Raw genomic sequence first — 15,451 nt, 5'->3', positions numbered from 1 at the left:
ATCCTGTGTTATATTTGATTTTTAATCATTTATGTAGATCTGTGTAAGATCTTTGTCCTTCAGAACAAGCGTGTGGTGAAAGAATATTTTCATATAACTTGGGACACATTTTTTGACAAAATAAAAACATTCTTCCCATCCGTTGTTCATAAATACACCTGGTCTCTGATATTTACTCATCTTATGCATCGTTATCATTCATTTTCATTAAAATTTCAGCAGATGAGAAAGAGATACACTGATTTTACTCTTTCTGCATGCATTGTCGTAAGAAACAAGCCAAGCATGGACAGATTAGAACAGGCCCCTGGGGTAAGGAAAATAAAAAGCTCTCTATTCTACAGTATGACATTACTCTTCTGCTGTCCAACATACAGTATTTAAATGCCCCTCATGAGTTTACTCTAGGCTTTCTCTAATATTGTTTGCTGTCTCCAAGATATCCCTACTTTTGACTGATCCCATCAACCTCCTGGTGAGATATATAGATGACATTGGTGGCAGGCCTGAGGGTCTGTTCTCGTAAGCTTGTACGTTAATTAAAAAAAAAAAAAAAAAAAAAAAAAAAAACAGAGGCAAAGGGAAGAAACAATACCTGTAGCTCTTCATTGTCAGCTTAGAGACAAAATAATGCACGAGATCTCATTAAATCTCAGAGGATTAGTGAAAATAAGAGGAATATCATAGAGTATTATTTTTATCACCACATACAGTAAACTTACAGGGCATTGCTGGCACTCTCCTGTGGACTCGCCAAACTAAACGCCCCCTCATACCTCCCGCTGGGCAGGCTGGAGTGTTTGCAGCATAGAGGCTCACTACCCCCTGCAGGCCCTCGGTCGCTCATACAGGAGTTCTCTGAGCAGAAGCTCCCGTGGCGGGAGATCTGAAACTTCTGAGCCTCCTGGAGGATGCGACATGATGGCTGACCGTGATGGGAGCAAGATGACGGGGATCGAACCCGCTGTTCAGGTGGGGTGGATGATCCGGCCGCTGACGCTCCAGTTGTGCACGAGTCCTGGCTCGCTGACCTCGCTCTAATACCTCGTCCCCATGGAAACCACTGACAGCCGACAGTGTGGGACTGAGACAGAGCGGCGGCATCTCTCTCACTCCTCGCTCTGCTCATCTGCCTTCTCCTTGTTTCTCTTTCTGTTCTCCTTGATGACCTGTTCAAAAATGAAACAAAAACAACAGTACAGAGTCAAAACCCAGTGTGTGTTCCTGCAGCAGAAAGGAAGGAGATCAAGCCAGCTTTCAGAGTCCTTAACATCTTCAACCCTACTGACTCACTGCTGGATCAATCAATACAAACTTTAGTCAGACCAATTAAACTTTTTTTTAAATTCAAGTGAAGAGCCAAATGTTTCCAAAGAACCAAATATATCAGTCTAAAATAAAATGATACACTGGACATTTTAAATACAACCATATTTCCATCTGATGGAGTTTATATTTCCTCTTGTGGTTGTAAAATAAATGTTTTTACACGCTGCCTGACACGATGGTTAAAACTTTTTATTTTCTCATGTGAGATAAATAATATTGTCAGGAGAGTGAAAATCGACCAGTCAGATTTGTTTCTTGTCAACTTAAGCTTAAGTAATGACTGAATACTGTTTGGGGAATAGTACCTACAATATGTTACAGGGCCTGGCTCGATCTGTAAGAATATACGATCAAGGGGACTATAAATAATATTAAGAAATGCAAAAATAAAATTGCAAAATCACCAAATATCAGATCATCTTCAAAAGTCTGAGTGCTACTTTCTAATAGCAATGTCTAAGAACTGATAATTTAACCACTGAGGTTAAATACTAGTTAAGTGGGATGAACAGATCAAAAAAGAAGTTGTATTACCTGTGAGGTGACTGTGGAGCAGCCTTTGACCCCTGACTAGTTCCAGCCTCACTGTAATCTTCAGGTTTGACGATGATGTTACAGCAGGCTACAGTTGTTGAATTAGGGCTGCTGCTACTGCCTTGAAGGGGCCTTCTTTTTCCTAAATCCACCACTCCAGACACGATTCCCTCCCACTGCGGGTGCCGAGGTCCAGGGGTTGATTGTACCACCAAACTCTGGCCCCCAGGAGATGCTGTCTGGCTGTTAGTGCTCACCACATCGACAAAATGACCTTCACACCAGTTGCTCAAGTCTGCTGGTTGGCGATAAATCTCGTCCACCTCTTGCATCCTCTCCTGAAGCTGCTGCCGGGCTTCCTGACATCTCAGCCAGGCGACGTTCCAGACTCGCATCCCCCGAGAGTCCTGCAAGGCGCTGGCCTGGTCCTTCACCTCCTGGAACCTCTCTGGGCTGAAATGGAGGAACCTGTCCTGGAAAGCCTGGAAGACGGAGCTGTCAGTGCATGACAGGGAAACACCGGTAGAGGTTTGGCCGGAGACATGTATGTCAGCCTGGCAGAGGGATGCTGTGTTCAGGCCAGAGTCCTGGTTTTGGTGTTGTATTGCCTGAGTGTTTGTTTGATTGAAACTTTCACAGTCTTGCGTTGTGTGGATTCTGGTTTGACTCTGGTCCAGGTAATCAATGCATTCACCGGCCAGTGCTGTAGCCTGTTTGTAAAAGAGATCTTTATTTATTATAGAAAACAGCAAGTGAATATTCTTATTTTAAAGTTTTGTTCATACACTGCTACTGTACACAAGTAAAAGCGTTGCAACGTAAGTCAAAAGTTACGCAAGTTAAGTAAGAAGCTGAAAACTACTCAAAGTAGTTCAAAAGCATTAAAAAAGTACCGGTGTGATTGTTTTCTTGTCGGTTGTTACCTTCATGATATCTTGTTTAAAAAAGAAAACTTAATTAAAGATATATACTTTATGCTTTGAGCAATTTTCACTTAAATTTGTCAACAGATCTGTCAATGCTTTAGTTGTACAAATAAATGAATAAAATCTTGAGTTAAAAGACATGAGGTGATTTAACGCTGTGAGAGTGCCACGTTTTCCCTTCATGTCTTTTGGGTAAAACAAAAATAAACATAAAAAAGTAGCACTTCTCAATATGACATACATTAACATATTTGGTGTCAATGTAACGTATATGCACACTACAAATGAATCTGTGTTAAAAGTGACTTTTTTTTTTACTCTGTAATAAAGTTTATAATAACATATTTGATAAGAAATAGCTTTGTGTAAAGTGTAAAAATCCAGTTAATAAATACGACAGGGTACGAATATTTGCAAAGCCGCCCAGTTATATTAGTACGTGATTGTTTGATACATGAAATTAAACAGAAAACAGCAATAGAGAAAACAAATGACACAAACCAGTGTTTAAGTGAGTTTTGTGTCCCAAATGAGGGCAAATATTCCTGTGGGTAAGAGTAATAACTGCACACTGAATACTCAAAATTCTTACACAAACCTGCTCACAAAAATCACACACGTTGACCATGATCTGGAGTTCTCTGCCACATGCCTCTGCCCTACACAGGAAGTCCTCCAGGCCTGACTTGAAGGTGCAGACAAGAGCCCAGAAGGCCTCTGTCTCCGGGTAGGAGAGTCCGCTCTGCTGAAGCCGCTCCGCCTCCAACACTAAGGACATGGCGTGGTGCCTGCGGTCCTGGAGGAGGAGGAGGGACAGAGATTCAGACAGCTGGGTAGACTCACAAACAGGAATACAGACAGCTTGATAACCTCAAGCAAACTTCGACTCACATTAGCTTCAATTAGGAAACCAGTGAAGCTGTTGAGGATTTGCTCCATACGGTCTCCAGAGTCCTCGACTGATTCAGCTTCCAGCAGGTGGCGCTCTCCCTCTACATTAAACCACTGCTTAATCTGCACAGAGGGTCGATGAATTTGTGTTTTTGAGTATTGTGTTTGCTAATACTCTTAAGAATATGGCATATGTGCTCAGATTTATTTATTTTAAATTCCTTTAATGTGACTTATTTTGGTTCCTGTTTTATATAAAGTCTCTTCTATAAATATACAGAATCACAAAGAAACCTGCAAAAGAAATATCGTACAAACACCAATATTTCTTCACATTACTGTATGTACTGTAACACTTAATGTTCTTCAATCTCTCTAATCTCAAATCTCTTCATAAGACATAAATATAATAAATTATTATCATTGGCTCATCATTGGCCTTTAATGACCTCAAGAACATAGTGCTTGAACCCATTTTATATTGAAAATACGTTTTAAAAGTAAGGCAGCACTGATCTGAAAATCAGTCGGCAGATCATCAGTGTACCTGTGTGAAGTGTCCCTCCATCTCTTTGAACTGCAGTAGGTACTCCAGGTGTTCCAGTGACATGTTGGACCTCTGCACGAGGACATGAGCCTGCTCCTCCACATGGTTGTACAAGCTGGTCACTGAGTCCACTGCATCGCTATAAGAAGGAAAAAGATTTATCGACAGCCTATGAAATAAAACTGATAAAACTAATACATGTAAGTATAAATATTTCTATGTACTCTGGTACTTCCTGGATGATTAAATCCCAGTGTGATTTAACTGGTAAAATGCAAGTTACATGGAGAAATAACCATGTAGGTCATTATTTACTCCAACTGGAATAAAATATGTGGATTACTTAATTATGAAGCACCACCTGCACCTCATCTGGTTTCTTTTACATCTGTTTTAACAACTTCCATACAAAGCCACATGTTATGTTGTGGCAGAAAATAAATATTGAAATATGCCCTTCTAACTTTTATTACTTGCTCAAAGTAGACACTGGATCAAGTGGTGTTACAGCAAACCCTAAATCAGCCTATAGGCCAACAACTGGGACTTTCTGTACATGTAAATGTCTAAATATAGCTTGTGAGAGAAGGAAGTTTTGCATTTACCTGAGGTCCTCACAGTGGGGGTATTTGAGGTCACTCTCCTTTCTCAGCCTGGCCAGGACGGCCCCGCCCTGCCTCTGCAGGCTGACCAATTGGCTATCCTCCAGAACATCCTTCATCAGAGTCCTCTGGTCCATCATGCACTGCTGCACAGTCTGTTAGACAAAAAACATTTAAGTTCAGCAAATGGTCCAGTAACTCCATCATATATTATATTTTGTAAAACGAATTCTAGCTTCAATTTTGTGAAAAGGATCATGAAAGTCTGTCTCTTGTTTTCCATGTTCCTCCGCTGATATGTTTGATAGTTACAGAATTCTTATGATAACATGTCATACATACTGTATTGTCAATAAAGACAGCGCTACATAACCCAGATAAACTCAGCTTTTAAAGCCCAAATAGCAACATGAGAAGTGATGAGTCAAAGATACCTGTACAGTGTCTGTCCTCTGGGGCTCCTCTAACTTATTGATGGCTCTCATTAGCAGGCTGGATGCCTCAAGAAGATCATACACGAATGGGAAGAGTTTCTACAGAAAAAAAGATGTGGACATGTTTCAATCATGAGCAGTGAAGAAATAATTGGTGCACCACCTGATGACAGAGAAGAGGCCCAGACATTAATGTACTACTATGACTGTCTCACCTGGTGCTGCTCCATCCAGTCACAGTGGCTGTGAGGCAGAGTCCCATCCAGGCAGGAGCTCAGCTGACACACCTCCACCAGCTTCAGCAAGGCTTTCATCGATGTAATCACATCAGTCTGCCTCAAGGAGACAAGTATTACATTAACAGGAAGATCCTGAAGTCATTACTTACCACATAACACTCCTAGTGAATACACTGCTTCTACTAGACAGATCACTGTTTATTTTTTTCTGTCATTACTTTGAATTCTACCTTTGTTATTGTCAAGTTATGCAATCAGTGAATGAAAATAAATGGAAACTTTAAAAGGTATAAAAAGTAACTTTAAAACTAATATTTTGGCAACAAGCACAGTTGGGCCAACAATGTAATATTTTTCTGGTATTTGTTTTGGATGAGTGGTACCAAAGGGTAAACAGTAGACTGTTTTGAGTCATTAGGTTTGATAATGAGTTAATTTTTAAGACTATAAAACGGTAAAATGTCTGATGGTAAATGCAACAATAAACATGATATTTGATGAAAGTTGAGTGGCATGATGAAACAGCTGCAACTGTTAATCAAGAAAAAAATGGACCCGCTAGTGGCTCCTAAAGGTGATGGTCAGGTGATGTTGAGATATTTTACTGGATATATACAAAATGTTATCGGCTGGTGGTGCTACATGAAAAGCAAATTTCACAGCAATCCATCCAACATTTGCAATGACAATTCAGTCAGAGAGTAATTAGTTACCATGCAGGTCAATACAAAGATAAATGTGGTCTCAAGATATTTTAGTCTGCACCAAAGTGATGAACCAACCGAGCCGGCCAACAGACCACCAGGTGTTTGGTATAGGTAAGAACACACTTTGATTGAAGAGTTTAATGAGGCTTACAGACTACTCAGAACCAACAAAGTAACAGGAAGTGTCTTTAATAAGAGTTAAAAAGCTGACCTGTATCCCTGGACACCTTTCTGGGCGGTGGCTGCTCACTTTGTCCACCAGTAGGACCAAACTGTTCACTGCCTGTGGGCACCGCTCCTGCAACAGTTTAACATCTTACTGAGACACATCATACTCCTTGATTTTGAGTTACACCCTCTTATTGATCATGACAAATAAATGTTGTCACATTAAAGATAACTATAGAATAAACCAGAGGACATCTGGATATTCTGTTTTTGCACAAGAGCTTGTACATAATTGAGGACTTGACATTTCACTCAGAATTCATTGTCTGTGAACAGCAGCTCTCTAGCCAGCCACTAACACACAAACAGTATTTAACTCTGACCTGCTGTAGTCAGCTGTAATGCAGAAGTTTGTGCGTGTTTTACCTGAAGAATCATCAAAGCCTTATAGAGATGCGGTTGAGGATTAGTCTTCCGAGCATCGAAAATTAGTGTCATCCCAGATTCTCTGATTTCTTTCCTAGACACAGTCAAAAACATTAAAATTTGTGCATAAGAGAAACGGAAAAACTGCAATCCAACCTGTCTGTAATCATAAACTTTGTTAGTTTTTGGCTGACTAATGTTTTCCTCCTCCATACCTGGTGATAGAGTGGAAGTAGAGCAGCATCTGGAAGAGCTCCTGACTTGTTATAGGTGATCGCCATCCCTGGTGGTCTCCATAGAGCTCCACTATTGCCCTGCCTGTCCTGTCTCTGCTGCCTGAGGGGTTAAAGAGAGGAGAGATCAGGGAACATCTAAAATCCTGTTCTTTGTTCGTGAGGATTTACACCGTCCACCTGAGCCATTTCCAAAAGTCTCAAAGAGAAAAAAGTTTCAGTTTATGGTGGGACCCAATGGCAAATCTTCTGCACCTGACAAAGACAAGCTGCTGTGTACAAACTGATACCAACACGTAAAAGAAAACCATGAAGGATTATTAAATAAAATGAAGAGCAAACAGCAAAGGTATGGAGAGGGTCAGAGCTGTCATTTAAAGAATAAAACGAATGTTGTTGTTTTTTTAAGGCCATTAAATAGCTACAATCATCGCTATGAATAAAAAAAAGCTGTGAAGAATTCTCTTGCAGACTGATATACTGTTTGACATTAGATAACAGTGTACACATACTGTAGATACTTATTTTTCCTTTTATGTGTCCTTTAATGCGAAGAACTTTGTTGCCAAACTATTCACATGGATTATAATGAGTGGTTTCTGATTGTACTGTATCAAACTGAATTACCTGTGAGAGATGCCACTCCCAGATAGACGGGATGGGCTGTGGGGTCTGGGGATCCCAGTGGGAGGTGGTCGGGTCTAGGACGAGCAGAGGCAGGCTGGCAGAGCTTCCGAGTCTCTGCTGCTGTCGGTGGATCTGTCTGTGACGGGTTCTCCGTTTGATGGGAAGTTCTTCTAGTTATGGAAGTACTGACAGACTGAGCACCATCTGTAGATTTTTTTTTTTTCATTTTGTTATAATGGAGCTGACAGTAAACCGCAAATGAAACAAACATCAACTCTTAGTATAAAACTCTGATTACAACATGTGATAACTCTGTACCTGGAATGACCATCTTCCTCCTGTTGATCTTGGGTGAAACCAGTCCAAAGGCGGTGCTATTTTTACATTTAACCACATGAAGCTGGGGAATCTCTGCACAGGACTCAGTATTTTCTCTTCTCCTGACACTTTGACCTTCAACAATAACCAGTTGGCACTTCTCCGAGGTGTCCACCACCGCTGTGGAGAGGGATGAACATCTTCCATCTGATACCCGTTCTCGTCTGTTTTGCAGTGCTGTAACAGAAAAGTTTGGACACATCCCTGTAGAACTGGTTCTGCTTTCACAAGACTTGAGGGTCATGTGCATCCCGGAAATCTCTCTTGAACTGAATGGTAATCCATAGTGTCTGGTGGTGACATCTGACTGTTTGGGACCGTTTGAGTTTGACAGAGCTTTAGTAGATTTCGTCCTCATTTCTGCTGCTGAATTTGTTCTGTTCACATTCTGTAAATTGCCATAGGCTTTGGCAGATTGTGCATCCTGTGGTTCCCTAGATGGCACAGTGGTCCCTTCAGTTGTCTGTTCCGGTAGTCCACCAAATTCTACAGCCTTGTAATCCATACAGGGGGCAGTGTTTGTGTCTCCTGGTTTCCAATATGGAACAATGTTCTTCTCTCCTGACTCCTTACAAATAGCTCCACTGACAGTGGAAGGAGGCTGGTTTTGCGTCTCAGGATCATACCACATTCCTTGAACATCGCACCATGGATCCCCTGTTTCAGTCTCTGGTGGTCCCCGTCTGTCATCACACTGTGAGAAGTCACCATCCTCATCCACCACAGCTAACATATTCCCCCTCTCCTTCTCCTGTCCGAAGGTGACAGGGTTTTGTATAGCAGCCTGGTAGGAGTCCCTGTAGCGACATCTCAGCTCTTGAGCTCTGGTAACCTTTCCGCCCTGACGCCTTTTCATGCACGGGGTGCAGGGGTTCTCTGAGAAGCGGGCAGAGTTGCCACACTGAAAGGGTTCAGGGGAGTCTGAGTGAGGGTGATGTGGTTGGGAATGGTGCAGAGTGGATGGAGGCCCTGTTTCTGCAGACATGTTGGGCCTTTGTGATGTAGTAGCTACAGATCGAGACTGACTTTGTGTTTGTTGTTTTGCAGGTAACTGCCCATGTGCTTGTGACTGTGCACGAGGTGGCACCTGTGTGTCTGGCTGTCTTTGTCTTTGCCTGTGTGACTCCATTTGTGTTTGTCTCTGTGGATATCGTTGCATATGTGCTTCAACAGGTGTGTGCAGTGGGATTTGTATTTCTGATTTCTGCTGTTCTTCTTGAAGTGTCTGAGCTCTGCCAAAAAGCATAGTGGCCTGCAGCATATCAATATAGTCCCCTTCTGCAACTACGTGGGCTGCTGGCCCACTTCTTATTGTATTTTGTAGGTTTGTATCTTTCTGTTGATCTTCCTCTGTATTTTCAGACACAAGCTTATTCTCACTTTTGTTTGTGATTATATCACCATTTGCAGGGGTGCATTTATCTGAAACCGTGCTTGTTTTTGTGGCTGTATTAGATTTTGTCCCAGTGAAGCGGCTGTCCCACGTACTAGGGGACAACCAGCCAATAGGCTTGGACTCTGTCTCAGTGTCTATAGCTTTCAAAAACCTAGATGAAGAAGCAGCGCTAGTATCCACTAGGCAAAGTGACACAGCAATGCCGTGCTTCGCAGGACATATTCTGGTCTCCACAGAGAAGGCAGAAGGGTGTGAAGAAGAGGTTAAAATTGAATTTTTAATGGTTACAGGAAACTGTTTTGGAGCAGAATCCTCTGAAGGAAAAAGAGGAAATGATTTTTTAGATGAAGAATTGTCAGGATAAATAGGAAGAGGTGGAGGAAGAGGAAGCGGACTAGGTAAAGCGGGCTGTGAAGGAGAAGCAGAGGCCATACTACTCCCAGCACCGTGTGTCAAGTCCACAAAATCAGGTACAGCCACCCGTTCCCATGGTAACCTCACCACACCTTCCTCAGTGGCGAGCAGGCATTGGCTGAGAGGAGTTCCATGTCGGCCCTGGTTGATGTCATCTAACCAGTCGGGGCTGAATATACAAGGATAAGAAGTTTCAGGGATCGGAGTCTCCTCGATTACTTCTGGTCTAAACTCCTCCTCTTCCAGGAGGCTACAGACCACAATGCGAGCTGATTGGTCACAGAACGGTGCCACCTGGAGATAAAAATCACCTGGCTGAAGTAGCAAGGGGTTGATGGGAGCAAGGTGGATGACAACTTGGTCATGTAAACACAGAGGCCAGCCCTCACAGAGGAAAAGTACATCAGTGTACTGAGCCTAAAGGGGAACATAGACAAATCATGGTTACAATAGAAGTACTCTACATTTTTGTCCAGAGTACTAAATGTAGAAAACATATGACTCTTAATAAATCTCTAACAAAATCAACATGACATTGTAGTGTATGAGACAATGCCTTACACATGCAGCCTCCTGCACAGTGTCTAAGATGTGCTTGGCTGGGACCAGGAAGTCCAGGAAGCAACGCAGGGAGTCTCCCTGATAACGACTGTCAATGATGTGGAAGAGCTGGCTGAGAAGAGTGGGTGCTGTGGCCTCAAAGGGCGGGTACAGCCCCGACAGCAGGTTCTGGATCGAGCCCTCCAGTGAATCAAGGTTCTGCAGACGCAAGAGAGAAAGCAGAGAAGAAAAGCTGTGGTCATCAGTTTCAAGGTGGAGACATACAGACAGAACGAGGACAACAACTGAGTCCGAATGAATACAATCAGTAGGCTATCAATTGCAAGTGATTTACAAGATATCTGCATTATGATCAAATTTGTGACTATCTTTAAAATGATTCTGACATAGTCAAGGCTGTTGTCCTCCCACATATTCACAATATATTCATGTTGAGGTACTCAGAACTATAAAATGATGCTCTAGACAAGGCACTGCAGCCACACAACATTTCAATCAAAAATATATTATTTACTATTATTTAACATTACTATTATAACTTAAGTACTGTAGTTTGACTTTTCAGGTAAACATTGAGGATGAATCAATTGTTTTTGTTATCATTTAATCTGCAGATAATTGTTGTTATTAACTGATCAATCAACAAAATGTGAGAAAATAGTAAAAACTAAAATTTGAAAGAGCTCAAGCTGATGTTTTTAAATTGTTTGTTTTGTCTGACCAATTGTCCACAACCCAAAGATATTTATTACAATTATACAAAACATAGAAAAGCATGAAATTCTTACATTTAAGATGCTGGAACAAATGATGTTTAGTATCCTTGTTTGATAAATCGTTAATCATTATTAAAATTGAAGATTCATTTTCTAACTATAAACTAATTCATTCATCAGGTAACATCCTATGAAACTGTGACTTTAAGTTAACATCAAAAGTAAATAAAACATTTACTTAAATATCGTGTAATGTACAGCAATACTGAACAATTCAGGAGGAAGACGACGGCTCCACAACCGCTGAGAGTTCTGGGAGAGGATGTGGACATGGTTGAGGAGTACAAGTATCTGGGTGTGTCCATCGACAACAGACTGAACTGGAAGACCAACGCTGTCTACAAGAAGGGGATGAGTTGACTCTTTTTCTTGAGGAAACTTCGATCCTTCAATGTGTGCAGCAAGATGTTGGAGATGTTCTACCAGTCTGTTGTGGCCAGTGCATTGTACTTTGCTGTGGTCTGCTGGAGGAGCAGCATTGGAGCCGGTGACACCAACAGACTTAACAAACTGGTTAAGAAGGTCGGCTCCATCATCGGCTACAATCTGGATAGTCTGGAAAAGGTGGTGGAGAGGAGGACGCTGAACAAACTATTATCCATATTGGATAATCCTGACCACCCTCTCCACCACCTGCTGCAGGGACAGCGGAGCACTTTCTCCAAAAGATTCCTCCAGCTCCACCGTCACAAGGACAGATACAGGAGATCATTCCTGCCGACCGCAATTAGACTGTTACAATAACTCACCTCTGGCAAAATCCATCACATAACAATAACACTGTTGTCTGTGTTTCTTGGTTGTTTGTATATAATATATATAGATTTATACTGTACTGTATATACTGTGCATTTTATATTTTATATTTATATTTTATATTTTTTACTGCTATTTTATTGCTTTTCTATTGTTCTATTATTATCTTATTGCTTCTGTATGCTGCTGTAGCGAAAAAAATTTCCCCTCGGGGATTAATAAAGTAACTACCTAACCTAACCTAACCAATAGGACACCTGGAGTCAGGTTGCAACTGACTGGTGTCTTAAGAGTAAATTACACAGGCTTTGTCCTCAACCTCATGACCTGCTGAGAGAATAGCTACACAAACACTCTGGGCTCATCTTCAAATTTACTGGCAGCCAGCCTGACAACAAACATCCAAGTAAACACGGGTCCCAAAGCTATCTAGCGTCCTGGTTTATGGTTTCACATTCCCTTTGACCTGAGTTAGTGGCCCGCTACCCACTTTTAGGCCCTGCTTTATTTAGCCCAGCAAAGGCCACAGCATCAGACCTCGGGGGTTAATGTATACACATGCATGGCTGAGGCTCTGCGGGAAGATATATGGCTTCAGGAAGGGGGATGTGTGAATGTCAAGCCTCTTTCCCGAGGTATGTGTGAGGGTGTCATTTAGTGTGCAATATTTACTGTACAAAACAGACATAAGGCGTTAATTAATTAACTTTGCAAGTGCTATACGTTAGGTTAGATTTCTGAAAATGTTTCACAATAAAAGAAATGAAGGGTTTCTGACTACTGAAACACTACAAGAGTTTTTAATTTGAAATGGATATGGAAAGTGTTGAGTTTGTGTTAATGCATTATTGAATAACTTTAATAGAGTAAACGGGAGCGGATCGAAAGGAGGCTTTGACTGTGGCATCATGAATCAATCAATGCACTTTAAATGTCAATATAACAACTTTAAGTATTCCATTTGTTTTTACTGGCTCTCTTGCAATACATACACTTTAGAGATGGTTGAATTACAGTGTAGTATTTTTAAATGACAGACATGAGAATTATATCTAATTCTTTGCCTAAAAGCGAATAAGTATTTCCCAAAATGTCACACAATTCTTTTAACTTAGATTTAAAAATAAAGAGCCAGGAGAGCAGGACAAAATTGTCTGTCACTGTAATTATACAAACCAGTATCACGCCAAAGCGTCTGGTTCACCTGTCAGTCCACCACAGAATACCGTGTCACTCATGTTTTGTCTCGCCTTGGCATGAAGGTAAGGTGCGTTAGGTTTAGGCACCAAAAACTATAGTTAGGTTCAGGAAAAGATGATTGTTTATAACATAATGTACGTCACGAAAGTCAGTTAATGTAGGTTACATAAGTTTAATGTGTAATATGTTATGTAAGCAACTTTCTTACTTCACTTTAAAGAAATCCACGTTGACTTCTACTTTCTCACGGACTCGAACATCGGTCTTCTGTATGAAAGTCCTGTGTTTGTTCCATCCAATCCCCTCAACCACTTCACTATGAGGACTTTACCACTCAGTCACATGACCACCTTAACAGGCTGGTCAAACATGCGCGTACATTTCATGCCTAACAGAGGCAAAATGTGACAACGACAGGATATCCTCTTGTGGAGTGACAGGTGTATTCCACGCTTTGGCGTAATGCTGGGCTGAATTATAAAGTAGCATTTACAACTCAGTCCACATGCTCCAGTCACATTCGTATATTCTCACTTGTCATGTTTGGATAAATCATCCTACACAACTCAAGGTTTACCAAGCTGTAGAGATAAAGAAAGGCAGACATGGACAGAGAGATGGAAGCAGAGAAGAGTGAGTCAGAGTAAATTAATTATATCCCCTCCAACCAACACTGGCTCTCTGCCTCTCCTGCTCTGCTATCTGTTCTGCATCTCCTTCTCCGTGCCTTTGAGAGGAAAGTGCAGCACTGTCGGTCTCTGAAAGGCTTCAACACTTGCAGATCTGCACTGCTTAAAGCGTGACTTTCTTAGTTATTTCTGCATTATGTCCCTATAGGTATGTTGTTTCTTATGTAAACAACATACCATGCAAATGCATGCTCTTATTTTTTTTACCACTCATCCACCCTCTCCATCTCCGTACTGTATCATCCAGCCTAAAAACACTGGACTCTCTGCCAGTCCACAGCCCCTAAAGCTCCAGAAGCAAAACTGACTCAGAGCTTTTTGGTCAGCTCTGCCACACCCCGCTGGGACAAAACACAACAATGATCATCATGATAACATGGAGGAAAAGGGGAAGGAGCGTAATTATGGACACAGTGGTGGTGGCTGTCGAATGAGAGTAGGATGAAGAGGGTTGCAGGCTCAGAAGCACATTACGTAGTGTAAGCAAATTCAGTCCACAGCTCATAAATTTTAAGCACCTGCTTCATCAACTCTTAATGTCAGAGAAAAAAATTGTTGTTGTCTGTCTGTGAAAGAGTGTGACTTTTGTAAATTTTTGGCAAAGAGCAGCTTGCAAATTGCAGAAATTTAAATGAATGTGACCTTTACAAGAAACCAAACAGTGATGTTGGGTTGTGCCCCCTGGCAGCAGTGAAACATGCAAAGACCAGAAAGCTTTTAGAGTGCCCACACAAGGAAACTGACATTCATCTATTCACACTGCTGTGAGAAGCAGGTCACATCACCAGTAACTGTATATCCATTAAAAAAAGATACTACACATTCCAATGTTTTCTTAGAAGTGTGTTTTTTAATGAATGTTAGTCCATGGCCAGTATGTGGCTCATGAGTGGGCTGTGTTGACCTGATTCTCGCATACTGCTGCTGCAGATTGACACAGCTCTATATAAACACCCAGATCTTTCTCACTCAGCCACTGAAATAAGTGACGATGCTGACATTACTGTGGATAAGATGTCCCAGGGCTGGAGCAGAGGACAGTTTGAATATCTCTGTCCAGTATCATTATGAAACAGAAATAGTCCTTGAACATTCCTGGTGTCAAGCAAGTTCCTGCCTGGACAAGAAGCAAATATTTAACAATGAAAAATGAAAAGCATGCATAGTGACCTAATACATTCTTGTGGCAATGGATTGAGTGACATGACTTTATTTTTTGTTTGCTTTTGGGGCATTTTGCCTTTTTCATTTGATGGTATCTGAGACAGGAAATGTAGAGAGTGGGAGAGGGGATGACATGCAGTAAAGGTCCCTGGCCGGATTTGAACTGAGGATGTTGTGATTATATGGTGCCCCTCTCTAGCCCCTGAACTAGGCCCCGAGTCTGACCCTTATGTGCCTAAATATGAAAACCCTTTCATTCATTCGTTTGTTTCAGTTCTGGTAATAAATGTGGACAAACTATTACTTAAAAAGAATAAAAACATCCAGATACTTAATCTTAAATTCAGGACGAGGACTTTAAGAAATAGATATAGAAAATATATTGTCAACATATTCAAAGTATTAAAAAAATTGCAGAGTTTACAGGTGCTAACTTTAATAGCAAATTTATTCT

The 15,451-nt window shown here is 41.3% G+C and overlaps 1 protein-coding gene across 1 annotated transcript in view; it reads right to left on the bottom strand.

The window, feature by feature from the left end:
- LOC138193499 (pleckstrin homology domain-containing family G member 4B-like) overlaps positions 1–15,451 on the bottom strand; it is a 28,559-nt gene that overhangs the window by 7,891 nt on the left and 5,217 nt on the right. Inside the window, exons 2-15 of the mRNA XM_069141608.1 lie at positions 10,413–10,610; positions 7,982–10,268; positions 7,664–7,867; positions 7,019–7,139; positions 6,804–6,897; positions 6,421–6,507; positions 5,479–5,595; positions 5,264–5,362; positions 4,833–4,984; positions 4,228–4,366; positions 3,681–3,803; positions 3,388–3,585; positions 1,864–2,573; positions 723–1,169 (exon numbers count right to left, since the gene is read on the bottom strand). Coding sequence (XP_068997709.1) covers positions 723–1,169; positions 1,864–2,573; positions 3,388–3,585; positions 3,681–3,803; positions 4,228–4,366; positions 4,833–4,984; positions 5,264–5,362; positions 5,479–5,595; positions 6,421–6,507; positions 6,804–6,897; positions 7,019–7,139; positions 7,664–7,867; positions 7,982–10,268; positions 10,413–10,610 — 4,976 coding nt within the window. The remainder of the gene's footprint in view (positions 1–722; positions 1,170–1,863; positions 2,574–3,387; positions 3,586–3,680; positions 3,804–4,227; positions 4,367–4,832; positions 4,985–5,263; positions 5,363–5,478; positions 5,596–6,420; positions 6,508–6,803; positions 6,898–7,018; positions 7,140–7,663; positions 7,868–7,981; positions 10,269–10,412; positions 10,611–15,451) is intronic.

Source organism: Embiotoca jacksoni, unplaced genomic scaffold (assembly GCF_022577435.1).
Source record: "Embiotoca jacksoni isolate LCO1_2020_lvr unplaced genomic scaffold, fEmbJac1.0.p SCAF_9, whole genome shotgun sequence".
Taxonomy (NCBI): Eukaryota; Metazoa; Chordata; class Actinopteri; family Embiotocidae; genus Embiotoca; species Embiotoca jacksoni.
The sequence above is the reverse complement of the archived record's forward strand: the minus strand, read 5'-3'. Positions and strand labels throughout refer to the sequence as shown.